We start from the raw sequence: 17,846 nt of genomic DNA, 5'->3' as shown, positions 1-17,846 counted from the left end.
AAATGGGGACAATACCTGCCTCACGAGACTGCCCTGAAGAATCAGCAAGGTCAAGTTTGTTAAATGCTCAGTAGGAGGTCTGGGATCGGACTCAACCCCTAACTTTTGTTGTTATTGACAACAATTTCAATTACTGGAATACTAAAGGGTGTGGAGTAAAGCCTTCTGATTTTTAAAGGCAGTTTCTAAAATGGCATATTCTTATATTATGGGCATAAAACCTGGCAGCCCAGGACACAGAGACTGAATTCAGTGTTCTCTCCCTAGATTCGCCTGCAAATTCCCTCCTGGTTTTATCCAAAAGGTAACTTCCTAAACACAGACCGGTTTTATTTGTAACTTTTTTTATTGAAATGTAATATACACACAGAAAAGCACACAACTGTAACAGCTCAGTGACCTTTCACAAACAGAACTCACCCTTGCCAGCATCCAGATCGGGAGACAGAAGGTGGCAACGCCCCGGAAATCTCCACGTGCCCTGTCCTTGGCTTTGCTTTGTTTGGAACTTTTTATATAGGACGTGTGCTTTTTCATGTCTGGCTTCTTCCACTTTGTGACATGCATCTAATTGTTAGCCAGCCCCCGTGATTTATATTTTCCATACTTTCTCTCTTGCTACCTTTACAAACATTCTCATATCTTTGTTCAGACTTGAAGGATGAGAGGTTTTGCCAGATTTAGAGAGCAGTGTGGGTAAAAGAAACAGACCATCCAAAGGCTTGAAGGTGTAGAGAACTATGGGAGACATGCATTCTGGGGTACATATTTCCTGGTTAGTTCAAGTGTTTTCATAATTATGATCTTTCAAGTAGTTCCCAGATTTTTCTACAACAAACGATGAAATCAATGTCCCTGTGTATATACTCTTACCTATTGGAGGTTATCTTTTGTAGGATTGATTTTCAAATATGAGGCTTGCTGGGTCTGTGAGTTTAAATATTTAATAACTATTGCAAGATTGTGTTACAGAATATTGTAGCAATTTACATTTCCACTAGCAACAGGAGTTTACCTATTTCCCCATCGCAGTCAGTATTGCTGTTTTTAAAAAGGGGGTGCCTGGGTGGCTCAGTCGGTTAAGCATCCGACTTCAGCTGAGGTCATGATCTCGTGGTTGTGAGTTCGAGCCCCACGTCCGGCTCTGTGCTGACAGCTCAGAGTCTGGAGCCTGCTTCAGATTCGATGTCTCCCTCTTTCTCTGCCCTTCCCCTGCTTGCACTCTGTCTCTGTCTCTGTCTCTGTCTCTGTCTCTGTCTCTCTTTCTCTTTCTCAAAATAATAAACACTTAAAAAAAAAACAATGTCTGTTCTGGGGATGGCCCGGTGGCTCAGTCGGTTAAGCATGTGAACCTGCAGTTTCGCAGACAGAAAAGTGGAAAAAAAAAGAAAAAAAAAAAAAAAAAAGCTAGACTCTTTTCCAACCACTAAGTTGCCCTAAGCCCCTGGTCATCGTATGCTGAAAACAACGGCAGGGCTATTTAGATAGAAATAAAGCCACTGTTTCAGAAGAGACAAAGAGTTCTGCTTTTAGTTTCTGTGATTGTCCATCTCAGGATCAGCCTGAATTATCAAGCATCTGCATTGCAAATACTGGCTGGTTTCAAGAAGAAATCATTCAATTGAAAGCCTGGTGTCGCCAGGCAATTGGGAGAGTGTGTACTAGCCGGAAACGTTCTCTGCTGCAAGCGATAGAAATCTCAACTCCCACTTCCTGAAACGGGACGTATGTTGTTCATTTCACAGGCTCCCAAACTGTCTTGGGTTCACAGCGTTCCTGGGCCAAAAGAAATGCCTGCTGCTTCTTCTCATTAAACAAATAGGTCCCAAAGCATGTAGCATTTATGTCCTAACAACTTAGCCATTTGAAAAGAAAATACACATATATTGAAAAGTATTTTATTTATATTTTCATTTCATTTTCAGATGACTACACATAACTCAGTTGAATTGAGTCCTTAAATAACTTCCATTATTAAATTCTACAGTTAATTACCACGAGATGTGTGTACTTTGGGGCACTGCACAACTTCCCAGACCTCGGAGTCAGGTTGGAGACCCTATTCCCTACATTTCCTCTTCCACATTGATTTTTATGCAGTACTTGCTTTTTATTATGGCAACTCCCATAAAGCCAGCTTTGCAAAGATATGATGTTATTGGAGAGAATGTAGGGCCATTTGATATTACAGCCTTGAACAACCTTGAGCTAGTAATTCACATGGTGTTTGACAGATATTGAGAATCACTATATTTCCCTTGAAGTTTTATAATCCCCCAAAGTCCCTGTGAGTTCAGCGTGGCTCTCTGGGGTGCCCTGGTACACAATCCGAGAAGATCAGGTTAATTTAACAAGGAAGTCAGATCTTGGGGTTAGTCTGGTGGCTTGGTGATATCATCAAAGATCCACCCTTCTGGCAAGTGGGACCTCTTGGTCTCAAGACAGCTGCCATGGCACCAACATCACATTCTTGCCCCACAGTGCAGCTATCAAAGTGAGAAAGGAAGGAAGAGCAGTGTGACAGGATGACATAGAACTGCTTTTATACTCCATCTGGACCTGGTGGTGGAGGGCAGACAGGTGTCTACAGCTGCAGAGACATCTTGAACTAAACAAGGATCTAAACAGAGATAAAAATCAGAGGCCTCAGTCATGTCAACCAGACCTGGGATTGGAAGACTGAGAAGTTTGCCAAGCTAAACAAGTTCTCAAGGAGACACTATCTCACTAGCCCACCGGTTATCCTAGTCGTTTGCGGGGGGACCAGTGTGTTGCTTATGGAGACGGCAGTCCACACAAGAAATCTTGAGTTGTGGAAATATGTTGTGCCTGAATGACATTCAGGTTTTCTTTGGAGAGCCACTGTTTTTGGAGCTACCAAGACAGTCCCTGGATCTAGCGAGGGAGGCTGTGTCTGGAGAGGTGACATCTAGTTGACCAGGGGTCACGGGAGAGACACCCGATCTGAGATTTCAATGTGCAGTACAGGTTGGCCCAGGGGGCAAAACAGGACTTCAAACAGAGGGAACAGCGCTGGCAGGGAGGGGAGTGGGCACATGGCTCATCGGACTGTTTAGGGTTTGTGTGACCAGAGGTGAGTCAGTGTAGGACTCACAGCCTGTGTGGCCGGCTCTGGGAGTTTGGTTTTGCCCTGAAAGCCATAGGAAGGGCTGAAAGGTTTTAACGCAGGGAAGGATGTGATGAGGTTGATAGTCTGGGGAACAACAGCATCTGTCATGTGGCAGAAATTTCTGGTGCTCACAAAAAGCCTTTCTTTTTCCTCCTGGGCACGTGGTTAGACTACATTTCCCAGACTCCTTTGTGGTCAGGTGAAGCCATATGATGGACTTCTGGTCAACCAAACATGGAGGAAAGGGATAGTTGCCATTTTAGGCCTAGCTCGTAAAAACGTCCCCCACGTCCTCTCTCCCCCATCTGCTGGCTGGTGCAGAAGATCTGGGGACCTAGATCGTGGGTCTCCAAGATGGAAATGGCTTGGATCCCTGAGTCACCATGTCATAAAGGGCCTGCTATTGTGTCAACAGTGAATCAATTTTTATTATGTTAACCCAGCTAAATGTTGGGTTCTTTTTTACATGGGTTAGCCTACTCTGACGAAAACCACAACAATAGGTGCTCTTGATGGGGCCTGCTCTGAATCTGGCACTGTCTCATTTAATCTGCGCGACAGCCTTATGGGGATGGGGGACGCCGTCTTCCCACTTCTCCAAAAGAAAACACTGGGGCTGAGGGAGAAGCCAGCAGGCGATGGTGGAGAAGCCTGATCCCCACCTGCACCCAAGTGCTGAACTGTGCCCTGCTGGCTCCCAGTACAAGAGGAACAGATTAAAATTGGGTGAGGCAAGGGGACCAGATGAGGAGCTATAGTGACCCCAGCTGGGAGTTCCTGCCTGTGACGCGGGGAAGGTATCAGATGATTGTAAATCTTAACCGAGAGAATGCACGTGAGGTGTCCAGTGCAGGGCCTAGAACCTGGCAGGTGTATCCTGAACGTTTGATTTTTTTTTTTTTCTTCAAGACACTAAGCAAGAACTCATGGAGGCCTGGGTGAAACCAGGAGAGACATGTTCTGGAAGCAGCTCTTGGCAGGACTTGGGCAGAGCGTGAAGGAGATGGGGAAGCACAAGGTTGGACAACTGCCTCGTGTTGCCATTTGCAGGGACACGGGAGGAAGGGTGTGAGACATCTTGTACCGCGTGAGGTGGGTACAGAGGAGGGAGAGCACAGGGCTCGAGATAATCAACCCTAAACCTACCCGAGATGTGCAGATATTCAAAAGAGGGGCTGCGTTCCTGAGCCTCCAGCTGAAAAGAGCTTTTAGCAAACCATCAGACCCTGGATGGATTCGCTCTGTCCTGGAGTGGATACTTTTTATCTACACAACCTTGGGCAAGTTCCGCAACTCTTTGTGCCTTGGTTTGTCTTTGTGCCCTGAAGATAGGGATAAGAGATCATGGGGTTGCTGTGAATATATGCAGTGTGCTCAGCACAGTGTTAGATATGCAGTAGTAGTAAATGGGAGACGTCTTCACTACATTCTCTTCTCCCTGACGTTATTTCTCTATGGATCTCTATCTGTACCGAAAAATACTCAGGTAACAGATAAGAGCACTGAAAGAATCTTTGCCCATCTTATTCACTGCTACATTTCCAATTAGCTCTTAGAACTAGTTCATGGCAGGTACTTAAGTATTTGTTGAATGGATGAATAAAGGAATGCATCTCTCTCCTCTTTTTTTCTTCCTCCGTCCCTCCCTTCCTCTCTTCCCTCCCTCCTTTCTTCCTTCCCTCTTTCCATCCATCCATCCATCCATCCATCCATCCATCTACCCGTCCATCCACCATCCACCCATCATCTACCCACCCATCCACCCATCCATCCATCCATCCATCTTAAAAAGATACTAGACTGTAGTGGCTTACCCCACAAGTTCTTTTTCCAATTGTGGTAAAATACACATAACATAAAATCTACCACTTTTAACCACTTTTAAGTGTATACTTCAGTGGCATTAATTAGATTAACATTGTTGTGTAAACCATCCATCTCTACGACGTTTTCATCTTCCCAAACTGAAACTCTGTACCCATTAAACAGCAACTCCCCATTCCCTCTGCCCCCCCGCCCCCAGCCCCTGGCAACCACCGTCTCCTTTCTGTCTCTAGGACTCTGACTACTCCAGAGACCTCCTATAAGTGGAATCACGCAGCATTTGTCCGTTGTGACTCAACCCACACGTTTTGCAATCACAAAACCTATGTGACCCTGGGAAACGTAACTTTCCTGAATCTCCACCTCCCCTTGTGGAAAAGTAGGAGTACCTACGTCGCGGGCTTACTGCTGAAGTGAGATAATGCATATAAGGTTCTTAGCCCGGTGCCTGGCAAGTAGAAGGCTTGTAGAAATTGCTCGATAAATACTTGTTACACGTAAATATCTGTTCTTCATTAGTAGACACCGGTGTTGTGCTGATTGTGTCTGCCAGTGTCACAAGCTCTTTGTCGTATGAACTTATTCAAACCACAAACGCCCCTATGTCGTCGGTTCTATCGCTATCGTTCACGCTTCACAGTGGAGAATACTGCGGCGCAGAGGGGACAGCAACACAGGGCTCCAGAGCCAGTTCATGGCAGAAACGGGCTTGGGATCCAGGCAGCCTGTTTCCGAGGCCCGCAGGCTTTCCCGCGACGCACGTTGTTACCGTGGCTGCCGCTGGCTGTCGGTGGGTGGACGGTCATCCGTCTCCGCGCATTCAGTCCTGGATCAGGCAGTGAGGGTGAGGGGAGTTGTTGAGGCCCCAGATACGAGGAGGAGACGTCTGAGGGAATCCACGGAAACATCACTGAAAATGCGCTGGCCATTCTCTCCCACGTGCGGTCCCAGCCCAGAGGGGCCCTCCTCGTGCGCACACGCTCGTCTCCTTCGGACCCTTTTGGTGGCCGCGGGGACCCTTATGGTGGCCCCACTCCCCAGGTGGTGCAGGTCAGCCGGTGCCTTCTCCCCTTGTTGGCAGAAAGCTTAGTGATCCTTGACCATCCCCTGCCCTGCCCAGTGGAGATTAAAAAAAAAGAAAATGTTTCCTCTTCTGGGCCCCAGGGCCACCTCCCACCGCGCTTTATTGCTTTCTTGGCACCCTAGGGGAGCCTCCGCAGCCCTTTAACAGGAGCAGAGCCCGAAGGAGAATGAGCAGCCCCGGTCTGAGATAAGAGCCCGACAGCAGGTGCACTCTCCCAGCCAGCTCAGGCAAGAGCAGGTGCGCGGGTCACTCGGGCCCTGATGTCTGCGGAGGTGAGCCCGCAGCTGGCCTCTGCCTCTGCCTCCGCACCCTGGCCGTACAAGGGGTGCTGAGAATTGACAAGGCTGGGGCGCTGGGGGCTCCTTTCGGGGCTTTCCTCCCACCCGTGTCCGCTCTCCCTTTTCCCCGCTGCAGGCGGCTGTGTCTGTGTGTGACGCTGAGTTTGTCGGTGGCAAGGGGAAGCAGCCAAGCATGGGAGGCAGGTGTCGTGAATCCTGGTATGAGCGGTTCCTGCAGCCCTGTCTGGTCGAACTGCTGGGCTCTGCCCTCTTCATCTTCATCGGGTGCCTGTCGGTCATTGAGAACGGGCCGGACACTGGGCTGCTGCAGCCGGCCTTGGCTCACGGGCTGGCCCTGGGCCTCATCATCGCCACACTGGGGAATATCAGGTGAGACCAGTTCCGAGGGATCGGCCTAGGCTAACCTGGGCGGGCAGAGGCGGGGAGCAAAGCTACCAGCGGGGACCCTGGGCACATACGCAAGTTTCCCAGCATTGTACATAGGAGCGTGGGCTGGGGACTCGGACTGCCTGGGTTCAAATCCTACCTCTGCAGCCTAAGGGCTCTGTGGCTTTGGGCAAGTCCCTCTCCAAACCCTAAATGCCCCACCCGTAACATGGGGAGAAGAGAGTATATTTTAGTTTTTTCCTCAAGCCCACACATATACAATGCTAACCCAGTGCCAGGCACTGTTCTAAAGACTTCCTTCCTCCCTCTCTTCCTTCTTCCCTTCTTTCCTTCTTTCCTTCCTTCCTTCCTCCTTTCTCTTTCTTTCTTTCTTTCTTTCTTTCTCTTCCTGCCTGCCTGCCTTTATATATATATATATATATATATATATATATATATATATAAATTTTTTTTACATGTTTATTTATTTTGGAGAGAGAGCCTGAGTGGGGGAAGGGCAAAGACAGAGGACAGAGGCTCCAAAGCAGGCTCTGCACCATCAGCACAGAGCCCAATGCAGGGCTCAAACCCACAATTCGTGAGATCGTGACCTGAGCTGCAGTCGGATGCTTAACCAGCTGAGTCACCCAGGTGCCCCTCTAAGCACTTTCTAGATATGGACTCATTGAATGCTCTCAACAACCCCTTGAGGGTAGTTGCTATCATTATCCTCACTTTCCTGGTGTGGCCGAGAAAGGCCACGGGACTCGTCCACGGTTTCTTGGTTAGTAAGTGGCAGAGCCAGGAGGAAGCCCACGCTGAGAGCCCCGCGGGAATCAAACGGCACCAAGTGCTCAGCTCCACATTACTGGTGCCATTAGAATAGGGTTTTCCTCCAGCCTAGGGAAAGACGGAGTTCAGCCACTCAGGAGCTCTTTTGCAGAGCCCGGACACTGGTAAAGGGACGCCAGGATACCTCTCTCTGTCTCCTAATTTGGAGTCTGGGGTCTCATTCTGACTGATGGCCACATCTCTTGAGGGCTGGAGCTCTGAGTGAGTCCGGAAGGAGTTAAGGGATGGTCGCCCACCAGGTCCTTCCTCTGGACACCGTGGGCTCTGGGTGTAGGGCAGGAATGGGGCTGCCCGCTTCTCCCCGGCTGTCCCCCACATCCCTCACCCCACCAGTGGGCACCTCAGGGAAAACGGGCAGGATCTGGTGCCTGTTTTCTACTTGGGCAAGGTCCTTGGCTCACTCTGGTGCTGCAGGGCCATCCTGGGGGGCCACCTGGGGGGACACATGCGCTCTAGTGTTGGCCTAGACCTTGGTCTCAAGACTTCCTTCTGCTTTTGCGGGTGACAGTGGTGGGCACTTCAACCCTGCGGTGTCCTTGGCGGCCATGCTGATCGGAGGCCTCAACCTGGTGATGCTCCTTCCCTACTGGATCTCCCAGCTGTGCGGGGGGCTGATCGGGGCCGCCTTGGCCAAGGTGGGTGATCCCCACGGGGGCTGGAGTGAGGGGAGTGGGGAGTCGGAGGCGCCCCACTCTTTTCCTCTAGGATTTTCCTTCATTGGGATCGGGTGGGTCCTTTTCTCCTGGGAAGGGGGCCTTTGGCTCTCCTTAAACACACCCTGTTCTGTCGGTGTCTGGACACAGCTCTCCCTTGGACAGACTAGGAAGCAGAATTTGGGACTTGAAGTTTCTCTCCCTGAGACCATTTCTGGCTTTGGAATGGCTTTGGATAATGTTTCTAGTGTTTTGCCGTTAATTCATTCACTCACTCATTCGTTCATTCTACAAACTGAGGGTGTGGGAAGGCTCTGGTAACTCTCCTTGAACTAACTTCTCTGCCTGTTCTCCAGTTTGCCTGCCTTTGAACCGAGTCCCTCGACGTGTGATGGGAGTTAACAATCAGTTTATGTCTGGAATCTTCTCCTGGCAGGACGGCTACCGCCTCCTCCCCGCCACTCGGGTTTTTATAGACCCACACATCACTTCACGGACGGACTCCCTCCTTGCCTCCTTCCCTTCTTTTTTCCCCTTCCTGTTGCTGTTAAGTCTCAGTACAACCAGGGGCCCTGCAGGATGTAGGGCTTGTAGGCAAGTGTGTTAAGGGGCGTGGGGTCGGGTTGGAACAGGGGGCGCCCGTTAGCCTGGCTGGGGTTCGGCCTGTAGCTCTAAGCACTGGCCCATGGCAGACTTTGGTCTGGAGTCCCATTTTGCTGTCTTCCCTGCCCTGGTCTCCCCGTGTTCCCCTTTGAGAACCTTATCCCCTGTCTGCAGAGTGGGGGCTGGACCTTCCCGCTCTGATCCCTGATGGAAAGCAGTTCCTAGGCTCTCCCTCCAGCCGGGCCACCCGCAAACCCGCCCAACACAATCTGGGCAGTGCAGGGCGGAGGCTCTGGTCACTGAGCACACCCTCCCTGCGAAGCAATTCACGCAGCTTCTCTCGGTAAATCTCCCGGCTGCGTCACAAGGAGCCACCGTCGGTTCTTAGAGGGCACTCGCTGCCTGAGTTCAGAGCTCTGATTACCATCACCTCCGCTTTATGGAGGAGGAAACGCAGACGAAGTCGGTAGCTGGCCCAGGTTCAGCCGAACCGGGAAGCAGCCGGGTCCAGATTTAGGTCCAGGGTCCAGAAGCTTGCTCTGCTCTCTTCCCTTTCCAGGTGCCCTGATGACTCCTGAGGCTGACTTCCTGTCAAGCCTCAGGGTTTCCTGACCCCTTCAAAGGGGCCTTAAAGGGGGCTGGCAGTGGGTGCATCTGGTCGGATGTGTTTGCAGAGTCTGTTGAGTAAGGTTTTTTTGTGTTCTTTTTTTCAAAGAGGATCGTCTAGTTACATGAGCTCTGGGGCCCTGACCCCTGCAGCCACTGCTGGGTTATCCCGTTTTACAGATGAGGCTCAGAGAAGTCCGGTGGCTCTCAGTGAAAACTGAAGCTGGGGTATGCGTGACTGTGGATTGGACAGAGCCTGTCACTGCCCCAGCGGTTGGGGGGCACGCGCTTCCCCTCGCTGCCCACCGTCCCCCTGGCCTGCCCACACGGTGAGGCCAGTGGCTTCTCTTCTCTCCGCAGGCAGTGAGTCCTGAAGACAGGTTCTGGAACGCGTCTGGGGCGGCCTTTGTGACGGTCCAGGAGCCGGGGCAGGTGGGGGGGGCGGTGGTGGTGGAGCTGATCCTGACGACCCTGCTGGCACTGGCTGTTTGCATGGGCGCCATCAACGAGAAGACGCAGGGCCCTCTGGCTCCATTCTCCATTGGCTTTGCCGTCACCGTGGACATCCTGGCCGGGTGAGCGGTCCTGGGCCAGCCTTTGGGGTTGGGGTACCCAAGGAGGCACCTCTCTGCCCCTCTAGTAAGTTATTGCCGTGATGGAACGTGGGCCTCAAATGACCCTTCTAACATCATTCCAGGGAAGTCAGAAAACTGGCTTCTCGTGAAATTTTCCTTTCTTTTGAAAAAGTTTTTTTAATGTTTATTTATTTTTGGGAGAGAAAGAGAGAGAGAGAGATGGAGAGCAAGTGGGGGAGGGAGACACAGAATCTGAAGCAGGCTCCAGGCTCCAAGCTGTCAGCACAGAGCCCGACACGGGGCTCGAACTCACCAACTGTGAGATCATGACCTGAGCTGAAGTCAGACGCTTAACTGACAGAGCCACCCAGGCACCCGGGAATTTACCTTTTTTTGTAGCGTTAAACATTTCTGTGAGCTGTGTTTGTTCAGTCAGTGGGAAGCCAGGTTTTAGCCTCAGCCTCACAAAGAGCTTCCATACCCACTGACTCATCTAGGGTGAGCCCCTCAGGGGTGCAGGAGGGGTTTAAGGAGACAAGCTTGGGTCAGGGATTGTTTCTCCCATTTTATATATGAGGAAACTGAGCCCAGAGAGAACACACATGACTTATTTAAGGTCACTGGACAGTGGCAAATTAAAGGACAGATCTGGGATAAGAGCCCAAATCTCTTAGGGAAGGGGACAAGCCCCTTCCTCTTTTTTTTTTTGGGGGGGGGGGGTTTATTTATTGGAGAGAGAGAGGGAGGGAGAGAGGGAGGGAGAGAGGAGGGGGGGTGTGCAGAGGATCTGAAGCAGCCTCTAAGCTGACAGCAGAGAGCGGGATGCGGGGCTCGAACTTATAAACCAGACCCGAACCAAAGTCAGCCGCTCAACTGAGCCACCCACGTGCCCCGAGGGAGCCCCTTCCTAATGCCCACCTCCTTTCTTTCTCTTGGACACAGAACCAAGTCTAGGCGGTCCCGGCTCTGCCGCCCACATCGCTGTCATCCTTTGGGAGGCGGAGTCTGGGGAGCTTGGGGGGGCGGGGGGGGGGGCGTGCGGAAAGCGCGTGTAAAGCCGCGGCGGTGCTTTGCTGCCCCCTAGCGGCTGTTGGTTCCTTTACAAGCCAACGATTCATCCTTTGGACTTTGGCTGCCGGGCAGGGGACCCCGGGAGACCCTCAGCAACGCGGCAAGGATACCGACCCCAGAACCAGAGAGGTAGCCCCGGAGAACAGCCCCCCTCCTCCCGTAGGAGACGCCAGGCCCCAAGCTTGTGGCACAACAAGGGCTAATAAGGGTTAGCTAGATTAAACGCTTGTACGTGAATTATATTGTGAGTCTTGGGCTCCTAAGTGCATTTTCGCAGTGGCTCCTGACAAGAGCCTATGAGATAGGTACTTTCTCCTCGAGCGAAGGGCACACAGCTAGAAAGAGCTGGGCTGGGTTTCGGATGCAGGTCAGCTTCACTCCGAAGTTCATGCGGTCGATGCTGACTGCTTGCCTTGGTTTCTTCAACGTCGACGAGGACCTGGACCCGTTTTCTCTTCCTGTCACCACGGAACACTCTCTGCTGTCTGTTCTTCTAGAAGGGCGTGGGGGGAGTGACAGAGAAGCCTTCCACTTCCCGGTGCTAATAGCCTCTTCGCCTGTGTCTTCTTTGGGATCCACCCCCCTGCCCCCTCCCCACCAGAGCCCCACAATATGGTGGCTTCAAGAGGGTTTCTGGGTGGTGTGTGACTTAAGCCTAGCTGGGGAAATGAACTTGACCTTGACGCGGGCTGGGGCCTGGCTGGGATCTGGCGACCACGTGGCTGGGTGTTTGCAGGGGTGCTGTGTCCGGAGCCTGCATGAATCCTGCCCGTGCCTTTGGACCTGCTGTGGTGGCCAATCACTGGGACTTCCACTGGATCTACTGGCTGGGCCCGCTCCTGGGGAGCCTCCTCGTAGGAGTGCTTATCAGGTAGGAGCGTGACCCAGGGTCACCAGCCCCTCTCGTGGGCACCTGGTGTCAGTTCCCAGAGCATCCAGGGCTAGAGGGCTGGGATCTCACTTGGGTTTGAAGAAGGGAAGAGGGAGTCTTTTCCAGAGACAAAGATTATGGCTCCGGGACCTTTGGTTCCAAGTGACGGAAATCCATCTGGACGCAGTTTACGTCACAAGGGGGAATTCACTCACTCACATAAATGAGAAGTTCACACGTGGCACCGGCTTCAGGTGGTGCTCAGTGTCTTCAGGACTTGGTCTGCTATCCTCTGGGCGGCTTCATGCTCCGAGAGGCTCTCCGGGAGAGGCAGAGATGCTCGCCGGAAAAGCTAGGCTTCTATGTCGGCAGCTTAACCACCCCAGAAGAGATAAAACAACAGCTCTGGCAAAAGCCCGGGGTCTCACGTTCACTGGTTTGGACCGGCGCAGCGTGGGTCGTGTCCCCCTCTGCATCCACCCCTGTAGCCACGGGGCTCAGGCACTCTTCCTGGCTATGTCGGGAGTTGGGGCGAGGTCAGCCTCACCTGCACGGCCACGTGGACCACGAGTCGGGGAGCTCCTCACGGGGCGGGGGAGTCCTATCCACAGAGAGAACCGTGGAGATGGTGCCCCCAAGAGCACGCGTGCCAGGAGATGCCATTGACACGAAATGCAACGTGAGCAGAGCTCCCGGGCCTCGTGCGGTGGGGAACAAGGTTGATGCCACCACAAGGATAGTATCTGCTTGACTGCTTCCCCTTGAGCTCTCCTTTTGTGAGCTTTGAAGGTCTGCAGGGGCCTGGTGTGTTTTTTGTTTGTTCGTTTTCCCTGCTCCAGGCCCTGCAGGGACTAGGGTCTGGACTTGGTACACGTTGAACCTACCTCCCGCAGCCTGGGAGGGCACAGTCGCTGGGCTGGTCTCTAGCGTTTGCCGCCATTGCCCATCTGCAGTCCCGCTTAGCCCACGGGTTGGCGATGAAGGGCATCACTGTTGCTTTCGGAATGGCCGAGAGAGCATCTCCAGGGAAAGGTTACTGGAAAGCAAACAGGAGAGAGTTTCTCCCTTTCCCTGAGGGGATTTGGCTATTGAGGCTGGAAGGGCTCAGGAGAGCATCTTTCTGGAGAATTCTGGGCCTGGAGACACTTGATGAAGGGCTGGGTCTCTCCTCCAGAGGCTCGGGGGCCTTATGGAGCCATCTTTTTTTTTTTTTTTTTTTTTTTTTTTTTTTTTGTAGGTTCATCATTGGTGATGGGAAAACCCGCCTAATATTTAAGGGACGGTGACCCTGGTGGCATTGCTGCGGCCCCACCCAGAATGCAGACAGGTCACCTTCTGCATTTCCTGCCTGGGCAGAGGCCCAGAGGAGCCCCTCACTTGCTTCCCCCCCATGTGCGCCTGGCTTCCCAGATAGACAGACTGCCGCTAAGTTCTGAGGATGCTCTACGTTCTCCGAACTCCACTGGGCTCGGCGGAGACCTCAGCCTGGGGGGCGTGTTGCCAGCACGAGGGAGAGGTCTTTCTCGGGAGGGAGGGTCCCAGGAGCTGAATAGGTGGCTGTTTATGCGCAGGAGTTCACTGCCCCCGGCCCCTTCTCCTTCTCCTTCTTCGCTGTTACAGAAGGGCCTTCAGGGGGTTTCCCTGCTTCCTGAGCTGCCACTTTAGCTTTGCAATAAATAGTCCACTATTCCCTTTTGGGTGCATTTGCCTTTCATTTCGGACATGGGCGCTGCTGGGGAGGAAGCAAAAGTCTGGGCTGGGCCTTAGCTGTCCGGAGCCTGGCTTAGGGTCCGCATCAAGGTAGGTACTGAGGACGTGGGCAGTCCTAGAGCCCGTCTTCCACCAGGCCAGACCCATCCTGGAGCCCTGCCAGGAGCTCAGAGTCAATCCCTGATCAGAGGCCGCAGGGTCCAGGGTCTGGTTTAGTGGCCAGTGTCACCTAGGACACGGATCCGCCCACTTGAGGTGCTTGGCCGGGGATGGGAGTGAGTATGGGGGTCGGCCAGAGCTGTAAGGATCTCCCAAGGAGATCAATAACATGGCATAACATAGGTCTGGAGAGAGAGTGGTGTTTCGATGGAAGATATGACTATCACGAATAAGGAAGGATTGAAAAAAGATACGGAGACACATTTGTAACCTCATACCTTCCAAAAAGAGCACATCATCTCTACAATCTATGGGTCACCGATGGAAGTTGGTCATTGTAACACCATGAAGAAGGGCCGGGGAAAAGTAATTCTCAACAACGAATGAAGACCCACCCACTTCTACGAGATGAGCAAAATGCTCACCCGAGTAAAAATGAACAAAATGCTTAGAGAAAATCACCGATATGCTTTGAGGCTGCCTGGTGAGAAAATGGGCACACCACATACCCAAACATCCAGAGCAGTTTTGGGAGACAAGGAGAATAACAAATAACAACAACAACAACAACAACCCTAAAAAAAAAAAAAGGAAAAAAGACAAACAGGCAATAATATAAAACCAGTAACAAGCAAATTAGAACGTTTACAAAGAGTGACAAGTGTGAAAAGTTACTGTTTCATTTGTTTATGGGATGAAGTAAACCTTTGCAGGATGCTTGGGTGGCTCAGTTGGTTAAGTATCTGACTCTTGGTTTCAGCTCAGGTCATGATCTCACAGTTTGTGAGATCAAGTCCTGTGTGGGGCTCGGTGCTGACAGCTCGGAGCCTGCTTGAGGTTCTCTCCTTCTCTCTCTGCCCCTCCCCTGCTTGTGCTCTCTCTCTCTCAAAATAAATAAACATTCAAACAATTTAAAGAAAGAAAGAAAGAAACCTTTGGTAAATCTAGTAAATAACAAAATAGTTATATATACATACACATACATGTGTGCAAACATATACGTGTACATACACACATACATATACACATGTGTGCATATGCATGAACACGTGTGTAACTAACACTGATCATTTAGTCCATGCTTGGCACTGTGCATAATGCTTTCTATGCCTTATCTCATTTACTCCCCACAACCCTATGAGGTACAGCACAGTGGGTTGAATAGCGTCCCCCCACACTCATGTCCACCTGGAACCTCAGAGGGTGACCATATGTAGAAATAAGGTCTTTGCAGTGTAATTAAGGTAGGGATCAATCAAGGTGAGATCAGGCTGGGTTAGGGGGGCCCTAAGTCCGATGGGAGTGTCCTTAGAAGAGACAGAAAAGGACACACAGAGACACAGAGAAGAAGGCACGCGGAAGAAGGATGGGGACAGAGACTGGAGTCACTGCATCACACGCCAGTACCAGGAGTCCCGGGAGCTGCAAGAGGCAACGAAGGTTTCTCCCTCACAGCCTTGGGGAGCCTGGTGCTGCTGACACCCTGATTTCAGACTTGTGGCCTCAGAACTGTGGGAGAATAAGTTTCTGTTGTCTTAAGCCACGCAGTTTGGGGTAATTTGTACAGCAGCCCCAGGAAAGTAACACAGGCAGGCACCCTCACCCCTTCTCATCTTCCAGGGGGACAGATGCGGCTTCCAAGCGATGGTGTCACCCAGAGTCCCACAGCCCGTCGGTCGAGCCAAAATCTAAGATCAGGAATGTTTGTAGGGTTCATGACTTTGCCATCACACTTGGACGTTTCTGAATGAGGGACAATATGTCTCCTGCCTTATCTCCTATTTGCCGGTTAGTCCCCATTAGGAGGGGTCAGGAAGACACGCACTGTACCTTCTCACTGCTTACTTGCAACTGGACTTCGAGTCCTGGTCTTTCATGACAATTTCTGGACCATAAGCTCTCAAGAGGAAGGTTGTTGCTAATTCGTCTTTGCATCCCCACATTGTTTGGTGGCAAGTATGTCACAGGCTATGGCACAAGAACAGCCACTCAGATCAATGGCACAGAATAGAGAACCCAGAAATGGACCCACGAACAGATGGCCAACTCGTCTTTGACAAAGCAGGAAAGAATAGCCAATGGAATAAAGACAGTCTCTTCAGCAAGTGGGGCTGGGAAAACTGGACGGTGACACGCAGAAGAAAGAACCTGGACCACTTTCTTTCACCAGACACAAAAATAAACTCAACATGGATGAAAGACCTAAATGTAAGACAGGAAGCCATCAAAATCCTCGAGGAGAAAGCAGGCAAAAACCTTTTTGATCTTGGCCACAGCAACTTTTTACTCAACACGTCTCTGGAGGCATGGGAAACAAAAGCAGAAATGAACTATTGGGACCTTATCAAGATAGAAAGCTTCTGCATAGCTGGGGCACCTGGGTGGCTCAGTGAGGCGTCCGACTGCGGCTCAGGTCATGATCTCACGGTTTGTGAGTTCGGGCCTCGCGTCGGGCTCTGCAGTGACAGCTCAGAGCCTGGAGCCTGCTTTGGATTCTGTGTCTCCCTCTCTCTCTGCCTCTCCCCCACTTGTGCTCTGTCGCTCTCTCTCTCTCTCTCTCAAAAATAAATACATTTAAAAAAATTTCAACATATTATAACTAGTGTAGTATAGTAAAAAATTATGGAGAGCCTGTGTGGCTCTGTTGGTTGAGCGTGACTCTTGGTTTCAGCTCAAGGCAGGAGCTTTGTGAGTTGGAGCCCCACACAGGGCTCTGTGCTGGCAGCACGGAGCCTGCTTGGGGTTCTCTCTCTCTCCCTCTCTGCCCCTCTCCCCCTCTCGCGTGCTGTCTCTCTCAAAATAAATAAACTTAAAAAAATTATATTACGGTCAAAAGACCCTAAATTTAGGACCTAGTTTTTCCACTTTCTAGACCTGTGACCAAGGAAAATTTCTTAAATTTTGTCAATTTTTTCTTTTTTTATTCTTAAATGAGGACAGTAATATTAAGTTCTCCAAGTCCTTTCCAAGTCCTAATGTTCTGGGAATCTATTGCAATAAATCACCTCTCCAAAGGCAAAAATAAGTAAGTAAACAAATAAATAAAAATAAAAAATAAATACAAGAATGGCACAGGCAGGCTGATCCCAATGACTCTCAAAAGTCATTCAGACCCTCCAGAGTAGAATCCAAATTTGACCCAGATCATCCCCACCCCACCTCTCGTCTTCTCAGAACAAGGAGGAACTGGAAACGGGGGAGGTCAGAGCTGGAAACTCCATGACGGTAAAATGCGGTGGCTACGAGTTTGGATTCTGAGCAAGATCCGAGCTTAAATCTTAAGACTGTTCACGTCTTTGCTGCGTAAGCTTGAGAAAGGCGACTTCACGTCTCTCCGCTGCTTTTTCTGTACAGCGGAGGCAGGGCCACGGAATGCGTGGGAGTATAACCTGACGTTTGTAGAGCGTTCGCACGATGCCCAGTACAGGCGAAACGGAAGACGTGTCAGCTCGTGGTACGTGGTGTGATGTAATCAAAGGCTCTGACTTTGCAGGTACCAGAGTCATGGTGAGGGGCGGAGGTCTAGAAAGGAGCTTCTAAATGACCTTCGCACACGTCTATTTTTTCACCTACCTTCTTTGGGCCTCTCAAAGGGGGAGAAGTTGGGAACCACTCACGGCTGCCTGACCCCAAAACCCGGCGCAGCTGAATAATTTGACTAAATCACAGAGCGATCTAACGGCAGAGCTCAATAGAATCCAGGATTTGGGACACACAGTCTAGTTTTCTTTCTTTAAAAAAAATTTTTTTTTAAATGTTTTATTTATTTTTGAGACAGAGAGAGACAGAGCATGAGCAGGGGAGGGGCAGAGAGAGAGGGAGGAGACACAGAATGTGAAGCAGGCTCCAGGCTCTGAGCTGTCAGCACAGAGCCTGATGCAGGGCTTGAACCCACGAACTGTGAGATCATGACCTGAGCCGAAATCGGATGCTGAACCAAGTGTCCTTTTTTTTTTTTTTTTTTAACTTATGTATTTAAATCCAAGTTAGGTAACATATAGTGTAACAACGGTTTCAGGAGCAGAACCCGGTGATTCATCACT

The 17,846-nt window shown here is 50.9% G+C and overlaps 1 protein-coding gene across 2 annotated transcripts; it reads left to right on the top strand.

The window, feature by feature from the left end:
- Positions 1-5,650: 5,650 nt before the first annotated feature.
- AQP8 (aquaporin 8) lies at positions 5,651-13,624 on the top strand. 2 transcript variants are annotated; one of them, XM_078440423.2, is made up of 7 exons: positions 5,651-5,744; positions 6,161-6,275; positions 6,453-6,706; positions 8,064-8,190; positions 9,778-9,992; positions 11,800-11,934; positions 13,172-13,624. In XM_078440423.2, exons 3-7 carry the CDS (start codon positions 6,510-6,512, stop codon positions 13,218-13,220), a joined length of 723 nt encoding a protein of 240 aa, XP_078296549.1. In that variant the 5' UTR covers positions 5,651-5,744; positions 6,161-6,275; positions 6,453-6,509; the 3' UTR covers positions 13,221-13,624. The 2 variants fall into 2 exon arrangements, with proteins under 2 accessions (XP_078296549.1, XP_060504794.1); XM_060648811.3 differs by having other exon boundaries at positions 6,161-6,310.
- The last annotated feature ends 4,222 nt before the right edge of the window (positions 13,625-17,846 follow it).

This window comes from Panthera onca, chromosome E3 (assembly GCF_046562875.1).
Source record: "Panthera onca isolate mPanOnc1 chromosome E3, mPanOnc1 haplotype 2, whole genome shotgun sequence".
NCBI classification, from domain to species: Eukaryota; Metazoa; Chordata; class Mammalia; order Carnivora; family Felidae; genus Panthera; species Panthera onca.
The sequence above is the reverse complement of the archived record's forward strand: the minus strand, read 5'-3'. Positions and strand labels throughout refer to the sequence as shown.